The following is a 19,303-nucleotide window of genomic DNA, read 5'->3' as shown; positions in this document are numbered from 1 at the left end:
CTAACTACAATATTTAAAACTATATTAAAATATATTAAATATCATTCTATAGTTATATATCTAATAGAGTTTACAGTTTTATATCTAATCATTTACATATACTGTTATATAAGATTATATTTAATTATTTGTATTTGTGCTGCATTAAGTAGAACACAAAAACGATCTCATTCATGTAAACATTTATTTCTTAGCAAAAGCAGTCAGCTAATAATTACTTATACATTTATTTTTCCACATACAGGTAAATCAATGCTCATTTGTTATTATAATGTTAGTGTTTCACCCCTTTATCTGAAAAGCACTGATTAAACTAATTACGTCGTATATCAATATATCTAGAGGGAACATATGACCAGGAGAAAATCTAAATGTAGGAAAAATCGCAAAAACAAAATTTAAGAAGTAAAATACGATTTTACAGATGTGTCGACTATAGAACTGAGCAGTCCAATATTCCATTTCACAGTCATTTTCTTATTTTGGTGCATGGGTAATTTTGATTTTTCCACGTTTCTGCTGGGCTTCGCCTTCCTGCTTGAATTTTAACTGGTAGCCACAGTAAGGGTTAGGAAGAAAAACGCTGGTACGTTTCCCTTTATTCAGTTTAGCCTTTCTCTTCATATTTCTGTCCTTATGAACGAGCAATTTTTAAATTTCTTTTTCTCTGATACAGGAACACTGCATTTGATATTTTTCGCTTGCTGTTGGGGTTTTACTCAGACACAGAGAAAAAAAAGAAGAAGAACATGAATGGTTTCTGTCCAAATGAGATACTGGCGTCAAGTCACACCGTCGGAAAAATGTGAGAGGTACCTGCGCTTTTGGTGTCTGTCTCGGATGAAGACCGGGCGGTTTGACTGAACCAGCGTGAGACCGTGCTGCTACTGGCCAGGTAGAATTGAGGCGCAATACTGGGAAATTTAGGGAGCGCCCATTACTCTATGCTTGTGCATGTGTCCCACACAACGTGGAGTGCAGTGGTAGTGGTAATCGCAAAATCGTTATTCGGTAGTCATATTGTTGGCTGACATTCTGTGTAATATTATGCTGCGCTATTTTTCTCCATAGGGCATTCTCAAAGGAGGATGACTGAAGACGGTTTATTCGTGTCCGTTGGAGTGCTTCTCTTTGTCATCGTGTCTTTGACTGCTGTTCAAGGTAGATATCGCAACTTTGTGTACTCATTTACGTATAGTCATTTAGCGGATAGTCTCATGCACTACGACATACATAATGAATTGTAAAGTGAAAAAGAATATTGATAAAAACCAGTTCATATACTCAACAGTAAAATCAACATGCTGTTTGCATAAGTAACATGGTGAAAGACATATAAAATAGGTGTGCACCGTCATATTAGGGCAGCAGTATAGTATTTTGGAATGGTTGCTGGTTCAATTCCCTGCTAGGGCACCGATGCTATACCCTTGGCAAGGTACCTAACCTAGACTTGCCTCAGTAAATACCCAGCTGCATAATTGTATAACATGTAAAAAAACCTGTAACATATGTAAGTCCAGAGCATTTGCTAAATGACAATAATGTAATGTAATGCACCAGTCACAAAGTACACTAGTAATCAAGAAATTGCTATTATGATAGTAGCATTTTTTGCAGGGGATCTGGATTTAGGAAACTATGCTGCAGCCTAAAAACCACCAGTGACTACTCTGACAGATATACAGACAGCAACAAAAGCTGTGACTGTGCTCTGCATGTCTGCATGGGAAGAAGCCCGGGGTGGTGAAGTGGGGAGATCTGGCAGGGGCGTGTGGGTTACTGATAGTCTGCAAGAAAGTGGGAGCTGTTCCTTCTGCTGCTTAGCACTGACATCCCAATGGAATGTAAACATTTTAAAACAAGGAACACATATTTATATATGCACAGAGTGAGAGGTGAGAACATTGATGGTATCCTCTCTAACCCTTTCTTTTCCTTAAGGTAATTTCTCTTAATAGTTAATTTATTGCAAATGGTAGATTGTCTGGAAGATGGGACATTATTTCTGATTTTGCATTATTACTATACATTGATTATATTTACAACATGAGTTATACTTGACATGTAGGCAGTGTGTTATGCACAGCATGTCCTAAAGAAAGGTTAGGGAATCTGGGGCTTGAACGCAAAGCCTTTTTACTACAAGTGCTGTTCCCTAGCTACGTTGCCACAGTACAATGTTGCAGTGTTATTTTTGCAATTGACTGGGTGTTAGTCAGTCCGGTCTCCAGGAAAATACATGGTTATGGTAGGAATGTCAAGGACCCGATGATACATGGTAATGGTACAAAAATACTTCTGCTATGCCACGTCTCAGTTTTTTGTGCAAAAGAACTAGATAGGACTAACTCTTTTGGAAAAGAAGCATTGTCAACTGCATAAATAGCTTGTTATCTTGCGTTTTCTAAAATAAAATAGTAAGTTAAGAGTTACATTTCCTGTTCTCTTTTACAAGGAGATAGCAAAATGGAATGTTGACACTCTTAGTGGAGAACAAAAAGGAGGCATTGCATGGCACAGCAATGTTTTGGGGTCCTAGACATTTGTATCCAAGCAACATATTAAGGAACTGATTTGGGACTCAATTAAATTGAGAAGCTAACCGGAACGTATACTCAACAACAAGCAAAGACAGATAGTTGCACATAATGTGAGCTTTAGTCCTGCTGCTGGGCAGGACTCTTTTTGCAAAACATGAAACAGAGCAAATTCAGTCATTTCAGAAATCCAGGTGCTGAGACAATGTTCTCCATAGAATGTAAGGTAAAGACTCTGCTATTTTTTCTCAAGGTTGTTTAACCTGTTACCCACCAAGGTTGTTGCCACTCGGTGGGTGTCGAGAGTTGAATTTAATTTCATCCCATCAATGCCTCTGTAGAAAATTTAGACTATCTGTTATCCTCCCTGAAATTACAATGTTTTCACCAGCCATGCCTTCATTGTACTTTTAACTTTAATAGCAATAACAAACTACATTCCATCCTTCCATATTATTTAAATGAATTTCAGTTCTCCAGCCCTGATTCTGCATTTCCCTCACCTTTCCTCATTACTGGCTGTACCTCTTAGTCCTTCTGTTGAGTCCAAAAGCCTTTGGTTCTCAAGCCTTCCATGTAATAGGCACTTTGTTCTGCAGTTTGTGTGTGTATGTGTGTGTGTGTAGAGGAGATGACAATAAGGGTGGTTTCAGTGGGAAAACAAACCCAATAGAAAATATTCTGATAGCCTGTGAATTTAATATAAATTCTGCCCTGTTGGCCAAGACAAATACACTTTTCATGCATTCTGCAACCTATTTATTCTGAAGCTTGTTCATGAGTGAATTAGCAATGTATCACTCGGGACTTAACCCTACAACCTGCAACGATCCGGGGTCCCCTGTGCACTCTACTATGATGACAGAGTAGTGTTTAAAGCACACTTTTGAAGTTTCCTTTAGCCGTTTAATTTCATTGCTGCTTCATTAGCTTCCTATTGTAATTATGATAATTAGCATCCCCTATATCTTCCCTTGTCCTGTAGCTGTCCTTGACTTGATACTGTTCTGACAGGAGTCGTTCACTCTGGTCAGCAGAAACAGGAGCATTTATCAGCTGTTTAATTCATGACTAATTGTTGTCTTTTCCCCTGCCTTTCTGCTCCTGTCAATAGACGTAAACCAGCCATTTCAAGGTTGATGCCCCTTATTGAATAATGGAAGGCTTGTTCGAGCCTGAGTCACCCAGAGGTCAGATCTTATCCTGCTTTCTGTAGTCATTCTATTACAGGGGCCATGACAGCAGCCTGTTTTAATGCAGAAGGCAGTTAGGCAGTCTTTGGTGTGACACACAACCTTGCTGGGACACTCTAACCACAAAGCCACTGAAGTGGTAAGCTGCTGATTGGTTTATTTCCAGCACTGTATCCATTTTGAGAGATGTAAACTAGAAAATTGACTGAATTAAATTAAAACATTGGATGTATGCTAAAAATAATATAATTTCACCTGTGTAATACAAATTTGTATTCACATAAGACAGCATTTACGTATGCATCCTCAATCTTAAAATATAAATATCTCTGGAGGAAAGTGTGCCACCTATTGGTCAAGCTGTTACTTGGAGGTCTGGCATTTGGATAATGACCAGGTTTGGCTCTGCTCATTTTAATTAGGCTGCTGATTGCCAACAAGGCTTCAAGGAGACTCAGTTGCTGGCCACTAATTGCATGTTGACACTACTAAGGAATGGTACTACAGTCCTGATTAGCTTCTTGCTTGCAGCATGTTATTATATTATGTACGATATCAAACCAATACATTCTGTCAAAGATGATCAGTGTCTTTTTATTATTAATGAATAATGAAAAAAATATACACGGGCATACTGTAGACATATCAACTAAAACAATTGGCATATGTTCCAGTGCAGTGCTGTAATGTGTCAGTCTGCATATGGATATTGTACTGCTCCAGATAGGCAGTGGTCACTGAGTCATGTGTAGCATTTGGACAGCCACATAGGAAAATGTATTTCTACTGTCAATTCATACGGAACATGATGTTAAAGCATTTTGAAGCATAACTGCAATCATGACTTTATTATAGACTGCCAATATTAGTGTAGCTGGTTCCTTCACAAATAAGGAATTTATTGATTACTCTGAGCATGTTGAATGAGTGTTGCCCTCGGAAAGGGCAAATACATTGCAGAATCGCTGTGTAGCACAGCATTGCCTGGTAGTGCTCACTAGACATGTGGAGGAGTGGGACATGGATGAATCATTCTTGTTAAGGGTTTGCTGGGGGATATCTTCACCTTGGCATCTAATAACGAGTTCCCTGCATGACTCCCTTCACCTCTGTCTCTGGCACAGCCCAAAGAAGAGGACTAAAGAAGATGATCATCTCTTTCTGAGAAAAATACCAAGACAGAGTGAGAGAAACTGGCTGAAGGGTGACAGAAGGAGAGGGCCACACGGATTTTTCTCTCCCTCAATTGATCCTTGCTCCTCCTGCAGATGCTGGACTTCTCTACCTGTTTTACTCAGTGATAAAATTCAGTACAGGCTCTGGAATTCTCGTCGCAGCCATTTCCAGTGGTGAGATGCAGTTGGAGTTTGTGTACTGTCCTCATTGGCCAGCCCTCTCACCCCTCTCACTGCTCTTTGCTTCCTCACTGGACTGGCTCAAGGCATCTGTTCCGGACACTCAGTGGGGAATGAGCCCTGGCCAGCTGGCAGAGCTTATTTTGTAGGGAGTTGAGGTTTTTCCTCTGGCTGCAGGGGTACAGTGAAAGGGGTTGACTGGCATCCTAAGTAGGTCCAAGAGAGTTGAAAATTATAAGGCGGCGGTGCGGACAGCTGGTGTATTTATGACCTTACTGGCTGTTTGAATAGCAGCTGGGACTCTAGTGATATAACATTGACCATGATACTATTTATATTCTACAAATGACAAATGCTAATTAGGGAAGTTAGAAGAGGGAATGTCAATCCCTCTTTAGAGTGAAAGCAGCCAGTTTGCTGTGAAAACACTTCCAGGCTTAACAGGGAGATAAAAGTAATTAAGATAAACTCATTCAAACCTTACAGGAACAGTTCAAGCTTTGCATACTTACCCCATTACAAAACAAACACTGTGTCTAAATGTAACACTATCCATTATTAATGCCTTTTAGAACAGAAAGGAAAGTAACACTACATTAGCATGGGAGTTCACACTGTATCACAAGACACCTTGTGTGAGGACTGGTAAGACTGTTTTAAAATGTATTTACATTTACATTACTTTCCTAATTCAGTTTTTGGGTGAAAAATCATTGCGACAGAAATGATGTCTATTGTCACATTGTTAAGTCATAGTTCCAGTTATTCAGTAAGGTGGACATGCTGTTACTTAAATCTTCCTGTCATCATGTCAGTCTTCAAAACCAGTGTACAGTCTTCTCAGAATTAAATCGAAAGAAATTGTTATGTAATTTGATTCATCAGAAAAGTAGTGCCTCTCTGATGGATGCTTGGGTAATTTAAACCTAGACTTGTGTAATCTGCTGTCTCACCTCATTTTCTTCCCAAACAAAACATTTCCAAAGCCACACAATTAGACAGCTTAATGTGAAACACATCAATACATTAGGCTTTGTTTTTGTGTATTGTAAATCATGTGCTTATCTCCACCCCCCTCTGTGCAGGACATACCACCAGCAGCCCTGGAGTGACTCCCCCAGGTGGGGGGCAGGGGGACTTGGGGGGGCTGCGGTCTGTGCTGGAGAACACGATGTCCCCTGCCTTCGGGGCCGCTGTCATCATCATTGTCACGGTCATCGTGTCGGGCAGTGCCTACCTCTGCTTCCTCAAGTACATCTGCATTGGCAGCTGCAGACCCACACAGGTGGTCCCAATGACGCAGCTGGACCCCAGCAAGTCTGAGGAGCAGGTGTAGGGCCAGAATGTGTACATTTGTTTACTTGTATCTGTGTGTGTGTGTGTGTGTGAATGTGTGTGTGTGTGTGTTTTACTTGACTTTGAGTGTGTGAGTATCTGTGTATTTATATGTGTATGTGTATACCTGTCTCAGTGTGTATGGCTCTGTGCTTGTTTGTTTGAATATAAGTTTGTGTGTGAGCCTCTGGTTGCATTAGCGTTTATGTGTATTTGATCTTGACTGTGTGAGCATGTGTATGTTTATGGCTGTCTGAGTGGGGGTGTTAACTGCTGTGTTTGTGAGGGATTTTCTTTGAGGGTGTGTCTATGTTTGAGTGTGTCTGAGATAGAGACTAATAGAGATATCAACACTGGACAACTGGATTAATGGTTAAAATCTGTGTTTACGCCATGTCTTGGCATTCCTCCCACATCTGAATACCTTTGGGAGAAGTTCAGAGACGGATTGCTAGGTGTGGTTAAAATCCACACAAGCTGAGGTCAAAAGGCGGAGGAACTGAAGGAATGGAAAAATGGGATTGTGTAGGTGACGCAACAACACTACAGCAATTTATAGTGAGAGGGCAGAGGCAGGACCTGAGAAGAACTTCTCTGTTTCAAAACAAGGAACGCTGCAGCCGCACTGCTCCCCCATAGACATGAATAGTTCTGGAGCTAACGTTGAAAACATTACACCCCCCATGGAGATCTTTCGGATCTCTGTTCTGTGTCTTATCATAAAAGCAAATATTTCTGTCAGCAGTGCAGAATGCATTGAAAGCATTTATTGTATCCATATCACCCTGAAAATGGCCGTCTTAATTGTCTGCACTGCTCAGATATAGCTAAGGAGAGCACACTACTTTCTCATGTTCGACCTCTATGATGAACTGAGCGGCCAAATACATGAGCAAATTCAAATAAAATCTGCCCACTGCTTGAGTTTATTGGGTCATGTTGGTTTACCATTCCAGCTGTGTTTTTCTCTTCACGGTTTCCTCCATTTGTTGTGTGAATGAATCATTTTTACAAACCCTCATATCTGCCTGCACTTTGAACAGGTGCAGTGTCTTTACAACCACCTTAGCTGTTAGCTGCCAGAAACCTGTGTTGTGTGAAGCCCAAGCCAGTTTCACCTTACATTGGCAAAACCAGTGCAACATTCATGTACTGGAGAACGCTTGCACTTTACATTTCATAAAGTATAAAGTGTAAAATGAAACGTTTGGACCGCACTATTCATTCAATAACTCTCAAGATTTTCTTTCTCCAAGTGTGCCAGGTGTTACTAAATCAGAAGAAAATTTCTGCACTGGATCATTGGTCTCAAAGTCCAATTCAGTGCAAAACTGCCCTATAAAGCAGACTGATTCAGTTTCCTAACCCATGGGTGGTTCTGGTTAAGAAAAAGTGATTCAAATGCATATTGAGTGTGCTCTCCTGCCGCTGTTCCCCCTCACTGCTGCAGATGTATGTGTGGTGTGTGCACGTGAACAAGAGCAGCTCTGCATGACCGTGGTGTTTGAATAACAAACCTGAACACAAGCGGTTCAGAAACATGGATTCTACAAGCACTTGGAAATTCACGACCTTTCAGCCCTTGCTTAATGTGGCACAAGAGTTTTTCCTCTCGTGAAACATTTATATTGATGTGATATCCGGTGAGGATGACTGATGGCTGTCCGCCCAATTGAAGGTACAGTTAAATTATTAATAACTTGACAATACTGAAGAGGGCCGAGGTAAGTTTTTATTACACAAATGTGTACCAAGAAGTCACACTGTCTAGATATAGAATATCAAATGGGTAACTCCTGACCAGTGGAATTCCACTAATCTGCCTGTTCATTGGACCCACACGGTAATGATGGGTTTTACTGAGTCTGTGCCACAGGAAAAAAAACTACTTTTTAATTAATTCAAAGCTACTTCCTTTCAGTTTTGAATAGCACACAAAGACAAAAGTAATTATCACTGACTCCGAGATATTCTTCAGTTGATATTGATTAGTATAAGTGCAAGTCACCATGGGCATAGGGTGGAGTGCTGTGGGCAAGCAAGTTGATGGAGGAGGCTGGAGGTCAGCGTCTGACAGAAGGGAAGGCTACATCTACAAAATGTTAGTGTGTTGTTGTATGCACACCATTGAATGGGGGAATAAAGTCAACATTTCAGTCATTTTAATAAAGTCAATGGCCCCTGTAATTATTCAGTTAGGAAAAGACACTTTTCCTATTCACAGTACAAATCATTTGAAACTTTAAGAGTAAACTGTTCAGTAAATTGTTTGGTATTTGAGAGTAAAGTTTGCACTGATGAAAATGCTAATGTATTTGCATTGTCTTATTCACAAGAACTACTAAACAGACTTTTGCAAACATGGTTGCAATTTGTTGGTTGTCATGGTCAGAGTTGGTGTGCAACATCTCAACAGAAATTATGATGAATGAGATATTAGATGTTAAAATTTGCCAGTTTGCATCGAAAGCTGGTTCAAAATTAAACTGCTGTCATGCTATAATAATATATTATATATTATATAATTATTATAAATAATAATTTGATGTCAGTAGTCTTTTTAAATTTAATATCAAATTATATTTCCTCTCAACTGCTCCATATTTTCTTATACATGTAATGACAGATCATTGCAAAAATGATTGAAAAAAGCACCCCGCTATAGTTCAATTGTCACACGGCCTCTCTACCCCCGCCTCAAACACCTTCTAGCTGCATACTGGAGAAAGAATCAGATGTGGTGTCATGGTAAAGAGCAGAGCTTATGACACAAATGTTGATGGTTAACTTCCTTAGAGGACCCCTACTATTTTATCCTTATGCAAAGCACCTAACCTGAAAGGCATCAGTAAATATAAGCATGCAAAAATTGTAAACAGCTCTGGATGAGAGCATCGGCTAAGCATGTAATACTACTTTAAAATTGTGGTGCTAACATGCCAAGGGCTGTGGAATAATTTGTGCATTATACTACATTTTTATCATGCTACTGTGTGGTAAGTTTCCTTGAATCCGAGTAACTGCTAAACTACAGGATCTTGTGTGTTCTGAAATCTAGTGTTGTCTAGTGTTGCTTGCAATTTCCACACTGGGTCTTGCATAACTTCCTGACCTCTGCAACCTGTGGGGGAGGGAAAGGAAATACATTTACATCAGATGCAGCAGTTTGTGTATTAGAGATGGATCCAGGGGAGCAACAAAGGAGAAGAAATTTTAATAACAAGACTGAGATTATGTTAAATGCCTCACCACATCAGGTGGGGAAATGAAATCATGGACTCTGGTGCTTGAGACAAACTAGCATGTTATTTGTGAATGTAAGACACATATTAAAAAAGTTTCATCATTTGGGGTGACAGAATTGGTATTATGTGGGTTATCAGGGTGTACATGGGACAGTAAATAAATTTCTAAATGGGTAAGCATGTTTTATTCTGCATGGGGGTGTGACATCCATACTGAAACACAAGTGGTAGTATACAACTATCAGTTGGTTTGTAACCCACCATTAAAAACTGTAGTAAAAATTGGTACATCTGTAAAGATTAGCTTTGGCAGCCCTCAGATTTCTAACTTACAATGTCAGCATTAAAGCCATATTGTCCTCATCATCCTTTCATCAAGGTTAAACATCATGCAAAAAACAACACGAATATCATTAAAAACTGTAATGATTTTAAATAAAACTGATGCTCCATAAATCTGGGAGGTCCTCATGTAAAACTGGAACCTGAACCCCTGTGTCTCGTACCGTTGTCAGTTCTCCTTGCATTGCATTTTCCAAGAATGTAAATACAATGCAGATCAAATGCAGGCCAATTTTACTATCGATCATCCTGTTCACAAGGAGTTAATTTTTCTCTTTGTCTTCTAGTTTAAGCAAGGTCCCGCAAGAGTGATTATCTAGTGAAGCCATGTTACTGGCACTGGCTCCACCCATATGACATGCGAGTTTAAGTGAGTCACAGTTCCAGGGAAGCAGTATCGTGAAGTAAACAGTATTGTCTATCGTGCCTTAGTAAAGAATGGAGGTTCCTCCACCGTGCTGGTAGGAGCCAGTTTCTTAAGAAACAAAACTGTTTTAATGTCCCACATAGCTAAGTAATTGCAGTGTTAACATTTATCCAGTAGCAATATTACAGAAGTCTATCTTACAATACAAGAAAAGCTGGGTACAGCAGTGTATGCGCTAAATTGTAATGTGTAACTTTTTCTATCAGCAACATTGCTGACAAAATGTGTAGTGAATAAGATTGCCCCCTATTATATTTATTCATACCTCTGATTAAATAGGAACACACAATGCTATAAAATATGTATACCCTAGACATTTTTTCTGCTTAAAAACATTAAAAAGGTTATACTTGTATCTTAATAGCATTGCACAGAGTAACTTGAAATTGTTCACAAGTTGATTTTACTTTTTCAAAACCGAAATAAGGACTTTTTCCTTGCTCAGGAGTTTTCATTTTCTGTCTTTGTAAGAGGCTAACCTTGTTTCAGTGATGTGGGTGCGGAGGGGAAATTCCGGCTCAGAGTGTACCTGTGTGGATTTGTCTGCGCATGTATGGCTGTACGGCTCTGCAAGCCTGTTCCTTCTTCCTGTCTCGGCTTCACTCCTGCCAGATTTCCCCACCCCACCTGCCCATAGGCACGGGAATCCTGTACCTCAGTCCTGCTCGGGGGATGTTCTTTGGTGGTTATGCGGTTCGCCACACAGTTTCAGAGAGAGTCGGAAACAAGCGTAGGTGGAAGGTGTGAACTTACTGTAAGCGAGATATCTCACGCACACACATTTGTAACCACATCTGTATCTCAGACCTGTCCGTCTGGGTTTATCTTTATGTAATCTCACTTGAGGATGCACACGCAGACATGCACGCACACAAAAAGAAACTCAACAAGTATCCACTTTTTTATTAAAATAAAAATTTCATTCTGCCTTATAATGAAATCACATCTTGAGAGAGTAGTTCAATGAGCTGGCATATGGTCATGTTTTTCCTGGTGCTTAAAAAACAAGGTTTTTCAGAGCTATGACCTTCTATAGCAGAAGGCTTATGGAGAAAAATCACAGCTCATGCCAACTCTAAATCCTAAATGGCTGAACATTAACAGTGCCAAGTGACATATAAGCGAACAGACTTGCAAACAGTGTTCGATTTATATCGAATTTTGGAAATTTTTTCTGTCATTTACATTCTGGGCACCGCATTCAGCGTATGAGATAAGCAAACAACTCCTTTTTCCTTGTACAAGGGAGCGCCTGCCAGATCCACAGCTGCCAACATGAACTGAAAGACGTTTTGTGCCTGAAGTGACTCAAACTCAGTCTTGGAGGCAGTGTGGAAGAAGCTCACTGTTTTTAAGTAATATGTTCTACACATTCAGCCCTGTCTTTCTTGTCTCTCCCTCTCTCCTATAAAACTCTCCTTCTTTTATTTACCATCATCCCTGTCTAAATTCTAATTACTTTATTTTTCCCCGTTTCTGCAGCCATTTTGAAATCGTAAAGTCACAAAGCGCACTACAGCGGAGTGGGCATTCATTGTAGGATAAGCTGTACTCCTCCGACACCATTGTAACAACCTGCAGGTACCTAAGGAAGTGCCTGAGAGAGGTGAGATGAGGAATCCCAGGCCTACCCAACCCTATCAACTTGTGTGAAATTTGTAGCAGCCCATTACGAACATCCATCATAAGTTATACATACTATCACAGAATTCAATGATAAGTGGGACACATTAGAATTTGATTTCATTCACATTGCTGGTGATATTTTCTGGTTGCTTGTTTGACACCATCTTCAAAGTCCTTGCCACAAAGCAGAAGACAATCTGTAATGCAACCCATGGCTCTTCACTGAGAGTAGAGGTGAATGACAAAGGCCCGCCTCCGTACCTCAAGGCACCTTTGTGTGCATTTTGTTTCAAAACTAAGGTCACCTATTGTTGCCAGATCTTCCATCAAATCCTTCCTTCAATCAACTTGTGTCACGGTAGCTATAATGTTTGCTAGCTCTCCACAGCATAGCTCTCACTGCTGGACAGAGGCCCCTTGTGCAGAAAGATGTGAGGACCATCTTGTCATGTGATTACTGTGATCTTCTCTGAAGTTCACCTTTCATGATCACTTTGCTGTTGACCATACAATTTGCATATGGCGCAAGTGGTGATCACGTCTACATGGCGTACTTTATCAGCAGGGGTTCTGTTGACCGTGTGTTAAATGTGCATTTTATCCGTTGTGGACCCAGTGACTTGGCAAGAAAGATCAATCAGCTGCACAGCAATTTCTTCTCAGGTATGAGTTTACATAGGGAAAATGTGCTTTCCAACACATCTGCTGTTTGTGAACTGCATAAATCCATGGAGCAGAAAATAGGTTTACATTCTAACAAAATGAGTGTTAAAGCCTCCCGCTTCCCGCTCCTCCCTGGAGGCTTCAGAAGAGATTCTCTTTCAATTCAACACGGTTAGGCGGTTCTTTTCAAACTCTTTCTTCCAAGAACAAGGAAAAGATTGAGTCTTCCAAAACACATTCCGGAAAGTTTGAACAATAACCTTAGTTCGAATGAAAGCCACACCCTTTAAGTCCGTCACAACCAGTTTACCACTTGATCAGCCCTGTATTAGAAAAAATGCAAAACTATCTTGTTATGCACCCAGCTGTCAGCTGGTATTAAGACACTCCTCTGGTGTTGAATGAGGAAGTTGCACAAACATTTCAAGAAGTGTAGTGTTTATTTCTTCATGTCCAGGAGGACAAAAACAATCAAATGAACCCAATTGAAAAGCAACCACCAGCCCTAAAATAAAGATTCGAAGTCTGTGTGAGTCCAGTTTAACAACTGAGAAACCTGGAAACCCTGACAATATCCTTCTTACAAAAGTTTACAGCTACTAGATGGCAGAGTCAGCAGTTTATGAAGGGCTGCCCTCCACTGTGTACCAAGATTGCTCAACCGCAGATACACAGAAAGCAAAACCGAAGTAACAACCTAGTAAGGCTCCTCTAGTTTCCCTCTTATACCCCGACACTCTGTGCCATTTAGAAGGTAAGTGTAATTAAATTAAGCACTTGGGTGGAACACAAATAAAGGCTTTTCACCCTTTCCAAAAAGTATTTTCTAATTACAAACATATTACAACTAAAATAAGCTAAAAGCAGCACGGCACCTGTGACTGAATTAGGCCACACATCAGTACATAGCCCACCCAAACTGAAAATCTGACTCACTCTGACTCACTCATGCCCTGACAGCTAACAGTTCAAAGGCTGTAGGCTGTAATGCACATCGACAGGGCACTCCACTCAATGGTGGGGCTTGTGGCAGGGCTCATCAGCAGGGTCAGCTGTTCCTTGGGTTACCTGGAAACACTCAGAGTGCCTTCACACTCCATGAATAAGGGAATACATTATCATGGTCACAGTATCCCATACATTTGGCTTCATGTGGTAAAAAGGTCAATCTGTCCCTTGGGATTCAACTCTTCCAGAAAAAAAACAAGACTTTTTCTTTGTCCACATGAGCATTGCTCTGAATTCAGCAATGCCTGAACACAATTCCATCTCCTACTCTCAGGGATACCCCCTGCACCGGGCACAACTCATCTCTGCCAGTCCAACATGCTGGCAAGCATGAAAAGTGTGAAACGTGCATTGAGTGAAAGCACATGCTCTTTGTCTTCATCCAGGATGATCACCCTGGAAGTAGTCCGGTTCCAAGTTGGTGTGAATGCAAATGTTAGTCCCCCGTGGTGCAGTAGAAGCATAGTGTGTGAGTGTCTGACACCGGCCCCTTCATAGTGCCTCACAGGCCCCACTGTAGCCATTCTCTTCCTCTGTGACATGGGAAGCCTGGCTCTCAGTCTCTGATTCAGAGCTGCTGAGAGAGACCCGATCCGGGTCAGGCAGTATGTGTGTTCGGGGAGGGTACAGGGAATCGTTCAAAGCTGCAGTCTGTCCAGGTGCAGCATCCTCTTCCTCTTCGATCACTAGGAGGTCTGGCTGGAAGGACTCGGAACTGGTGCTGTAGGTGCTGCTCTGGCCTAACTGAGTGAAGTCTTCCCTTTTAAAGAACTGGAGGAAGAGAGAGACACAAGTTATACAGCACAGCACATGACAGTAAAGCACATTTGGTAGTTCTCACTGACTTGCCACTTGTGTAAACACAAAGGAACCTTCATACACACATCTGCAGGCAATATACTGCACACACAGGCACGGTGACAGGTACCATACCTCGCGAAAATGGTCCGGCAGATCCAGCGGGGGGCGCAGGACCTCCTTGACTTTGTCGTGGCATTTGGCGAAAGTGAGGAGGCATGCAAGTATGACCCCGCCTACCACGATAACCACAGTCACCACAACCAACACATTCTTTATCATCCTTGTATACTCTGTGGGCATGAAGAGAGTGAGTGAGTAAGGAGAAACCAAATGCCCAAAAAACAATGCAAGGAAAAAAGAAACTCTGTTTAGTGTACAGTCTGGAAATCTTGGTATGTGTAACTGGTGCAGCTCAAAGCAAACAAATGAGAAAGCTCATCTCTTACCAGACTCGGGAATGAGGGCACACTCTACACGATGACGGCTGCCTGCCCTGAGCTGACCGTAAAGAACATACTCCACTTTCACACAGTATTTCACTCCCTCTTTAACGGATTCCAAAGTCAACTGTGAGCTGTAGTCACCATGCTCCTGTGGGGGAAAAAAGCAGACCACATTACCCATTAGCCTTTACTGGATACACTGCAACTGACATAGTGCAGTGTAGTATCTACATAGCCATATGCGCAGACCCACACACAGTAACTCACCATCAGGGGCCCATTCTCCTCCCCATAGTAGACCCTGTATTTGAGGTCTTCCCCAAACTCTTCCCTGAGCCCAGCGACAGGGTCGTCCATCCGCACAATCAGAACATGGGGCTTTGGGAACAGTGTGACACAAGGGGGGCCTAGGAGAGCTGGGGGAAAAACAATTTCCAGAATAATTACTTCCTCTCCTTCCTGAGTACTTAGTTTGAATAAAAATAGGAATGCAAACCTTTGTCCTGAATATTGCAATTAACAGTATGACATGAACAAATAATGTATATGTTTATTCATTCAGATTCACATCTCTACTGTGCATTCGCAAAAAGAGAAGAAATAGCTTTTAAACCAGCTCCTTCCTTTCCAGCTACTTTTAACTGCATAATAGGTAACATCACAAATGTGCACAAGAAGTACTCCCTCATCTCAAAGTGAGTGCTGGTCAGTCAAGGCAAGCTGCAAATCTGCAAGTCTGAAGCTTTGTCAAATCTGCAGCTTTTGCCTTAAGTTTTTTTTTTTCCCCCGAGTAACTCAGCTAGTGGATGTGCAAGTGACTCTCCCTTCCCCATTCCAATGAACTCATCAGTGCCCCTCCAATAGATGCTCAAGGGAAGTAGCCTGAATATGTGGCTGCCTTTGAAATCGCAAATCAGATCTATACTGCAGTGAAACACGGCTGGGTGGGAAGAGATGAGATGAACATTAGTCATGAAAGAAAGAGCAGAGTAACAATCAACAAAGAAGGAATGTATGTAGCAAAAAAAAAATGTCTTCATTGAGTATGTGAATGCAGTTTCAGAAGCATAACTGTGGACAGTATTGTTTAAATGGTCTTGAGTGTCATTGTAGTTCAAAAAGCCTGAGACCAAAAATGTATATTTCTATATTAATCATAGATTCATTTTTAGTTCAACTGAATATTAAATTGGAAGAGGCACTTCTGCATTCAACATAACAACCCCCTCCAGGCAGTAAAACCTTAAAAAGAACCCTGTGAGTTTACCAACGGCAGGGGCCTAAACCATAGCCAATCATATCCTTACTCTGATCGCTTGCGCGAAATGGCTCCGATTCTCGCCAGAGAATCTGGTCCCCATCCTCTGCTCCGACTCGCAAGGTTACATTCAAGCCCGGCCTGACAGAGGAGGTGAAGTTACAATGTGTGGCCTCCGTCGGCGGGCATGACGTGACATTCTGCCATCTGTCACTGAAACTGCTGGAAGTCGCAAAAACAGCAAAACACACAACATAAGATTCTTAATCACTAGCTTGACTGGCTCCCCATAAACTGTACAGACACCCTGAGCAGGGGAGGTGTAAATCACAGCAGTTCTATACATTACAGGATTCCCATCCCTTTCCGTTGAGGTAAAGCAGTTTTGCTCAAAAGTAAAAAATGCCAGTTTCTCAATAAACAACACTTAGGAACACAATTCTAGCTACTATTCTTGATTAGTGGATGGACACAGCATACTCACTATCGGTACTGTACAAAGAATTTTACAGTTGGACTGTCATTGTTGCTGCTCCAGTTAAGCACGTTGATCAGGTTCTCGGACTGTATACGCAAATTCTCTGGTGGCAAGAGTAGCATCAGCACCCCTGGATACAAAAAGGTCACACAAGATAACAAACCATGAAACTGAGAGTGAATTTATAACAACTTTTTAAGTCACAAATTTACTTTGACCATGCATCCCTGTATTTGTTTCTTCACAAAATTCGTTCATGGCCCTGGATGATATTTAATAAAATGTACTCAATGTCACAGACATATGTTTTACTGAATCAAGTCCAGTTCAGATTATCAAATTTCAGTATTTTCCTCGGCAAACTTTTCCTAAGGCTGCGAAATGCCCTTCTAGTACCTAGGGAAAAGGCTACGTTTTTAAACGGTAGATGCATTATAGATTTATCAAACTTACATGCGTTCTGAATAACTGTATAATCGAAGTTTTAAATTAATTATGGAAGAATGACGTACTCATTCATCATTTAATGTTTACCAGACTGAAATCAATGCCGATACAACACAGAATTTTAATACGTTAATTTTACATTATCTGCTCTAGAACTGATGAATTTATATAGTTTTCTTTTCGAATTAATATTATTAGTGTTACTTAGTGTCAGTCTGACCTTTGCATGGGTCTCAGGGAGCTACATTCGTAGTTTAAACATGTTCAGTGTAAGTAAATAATAACAGTCAAATACAACAGATGCTTATTCAACTTCGCGTAACATATATTACCTTACATGCATCACACAAAGAAAAAATAAATAAATAAAACTGTTCGACTATACGACAGAATGTAAGACCATGATAAATACCTACCTGGAATAAAGAACCGTATCTGTGTTGCTGTAGAATTGTCACGTAATTTTGCGACCAAAATGGCGCTTACAGTTGGCATGGATCTGGCATCTCTTATTTGAAGTGCATCACTCGCACAAAAGATGCAACATTAAACTGGAATTTGTAGTAAATGATTTGTTTCCTAACCCTTGAGCAGTAACTATGACTACGTACTTTCTAGGGTCGCACTCTTTGTGTCATATATTATTTTTGATGGAAGGAGTTTCATGCGTGCATGCTGTCCATAAATGATATTTATTTCACGAGTTAGCTAAATTAATCAGTCTATCAAGTTAGCAGGACGGTCACCACAGAATTACCGTGAACTGCAGATACCATAAGCTATCCAGTTAGATTATACGTGAATAAATAGCTTCAGTATTGTTTTATAAATCTATTTAGCTACCATACACGAAACATCAGGAAGATCAATCCCGACTAAATGCGGCCGTGAACTAGATGTTAGCGTCACGTAGTATGTAATCAAAAGCAGTGCACGCCTAGCTGGCTCGTTAGCTGGCTAGCTACACGACAAAAGAAAATCGAAAAAAATCCGTATTTGTGTTACCTGTATAGATCGTCTGAAGAAGAAACAGCGGAAGAATAATGTGTTTTAAAGTCATTTTCCGTGGATTAACCGATTGCCTTTACGCGAAGCTCCATTTTCACGTCCGTCGTGGTTTGTTTCCACTTGGCAGTCTCCTCCTATTCCGTCGATTCCCAGAATGTGGCGTAAACTGATTTGAACTCTTTACTGCCCTCGTCTGTACGCCTCCAATTCACACAGCTCAACGTAGAACTTGTGTGTTGTATCCCCGAACATGACAAACAGCGACGGTTTACCAAACTGTGTCTGCATTAGTTGGAAATAGAATGTACGATCAATGAGGGATATAGATATATCTATAAACGGGGTTTATGTGGCATTGAGTGGTGTCCGTTTGGGATTGGAACGAGACTGAAAAGGACCTCAGGAGGTGGGGACATCTAGTGTACCTACATCGAAACGCCTCTGTTATTAAAATATTGTACCTGGTCAAGAGTTGCCTCCAAGGCTTATAAACACACCAGACAGTTCATTTTAAGAAAACAACTCCGTCAGGGCTTACTGCATATAGTTGCATTAAACATTAGCATATTTGATTTGCAGATGTGCCAACCAAGGGAACTTTATAATTACAGATGTATTACAATAGTACAGAGTAAAACAGAGGACACAAGACTTTCTTAGTGTATTCCTATTATATACTAAAAATACATTAGGTATGTACACTGTATGTAGGCCAAATATATTCAGCAGTAGGAAAACTATAGAGCATACATAGACAAACATATACAATGATTCGAGTTTCAGATTCTGGACCCTAGGGAAGCTTGTTCAAGACACCTTAACACTGAAGAGAGGATAGTATCACAGGTGACACGTCACCCGAGCTTAGTGAGTAAATATAATTATGAAGAAAAACGGTTATTCATGTTTTCAGACTCCTTGCTCATCCTTCAAATCATCCTTATCCACACAAATTGCAGAAGTTTGTATTTGATCTATGAAATGAAATGAGAAGAACGTGTTACTTTGTCTCCTACTGCTGATGCTACAGTTTGAGTGAACACAATGATAGACATCAATTCAGTGAAGGTGAAGAACACTGACAGCGTATATCCTGTCTGCAACAGGAAATTTCAATGCTGTTGCTCTGAAACA

General features: G+C 40.7%; 1 protein-coding gene across 2 annotated transcripts; it reads right to left on the bottom strand.

The window, feature by feature from the left end:
- Positions 1–11,367: 11,367 nt before the first annotated feature.
- On the bottom strand, positions 11,368–18,315 carry ifngr2 (interferon gamma receptor 2). 2 transcript variants are annotated; one of them, XM_036541345.1, is made up of 7 exons: positions 18,167–18,315; positions 16,721–16,844; positions 16,286–16,458; positions 15,246–15,394; positions 14,982–15,126; positions 14,668–14,825; positions 11,368–14,505 (listed from the first exon to the last, which is right to left on the bottom strand). In XM_036541345.1, exons 1-7 carry the CDS (start codon positions 18,219–18,221, stop codon positions 14,227–14,229), a joined length of 1,083 nt encoding a protein of 360 aa, XP_036397238.1. In that variant the 5' UTR covers positions 18,222–18,315; the 3' UTR covers positions 11,368–14,226. The 2 variants fall into 2 exon arrangements, with proteins under 2 accessions (XP_036397238.1, XP_036397239.1); XM_036541346.1 differs by having other exon boundaries at positions 16,286–16,455.
- Positions 18,316–19,303: the final 988 nt, after the last annotated feature.

The sequence above is a fragment of the Megalops cyprinoides genome, chromosome 11 (genome assembly GCF_013368585.1).
Source record: "Megalops cyprinoides isolate fMegCyp1 chromosome 11, fMegCyp1.pri, whole genome shotgun sequence".
NCBI lineage: Eukaryota > Metazoa > Chordata > Actinopteri > Elopiformes > Megalopidae > Megalops > Megalops cyprinoides.
This window is presented reverse-complemented; position numbering and strand designations above follow the sequence as displayed.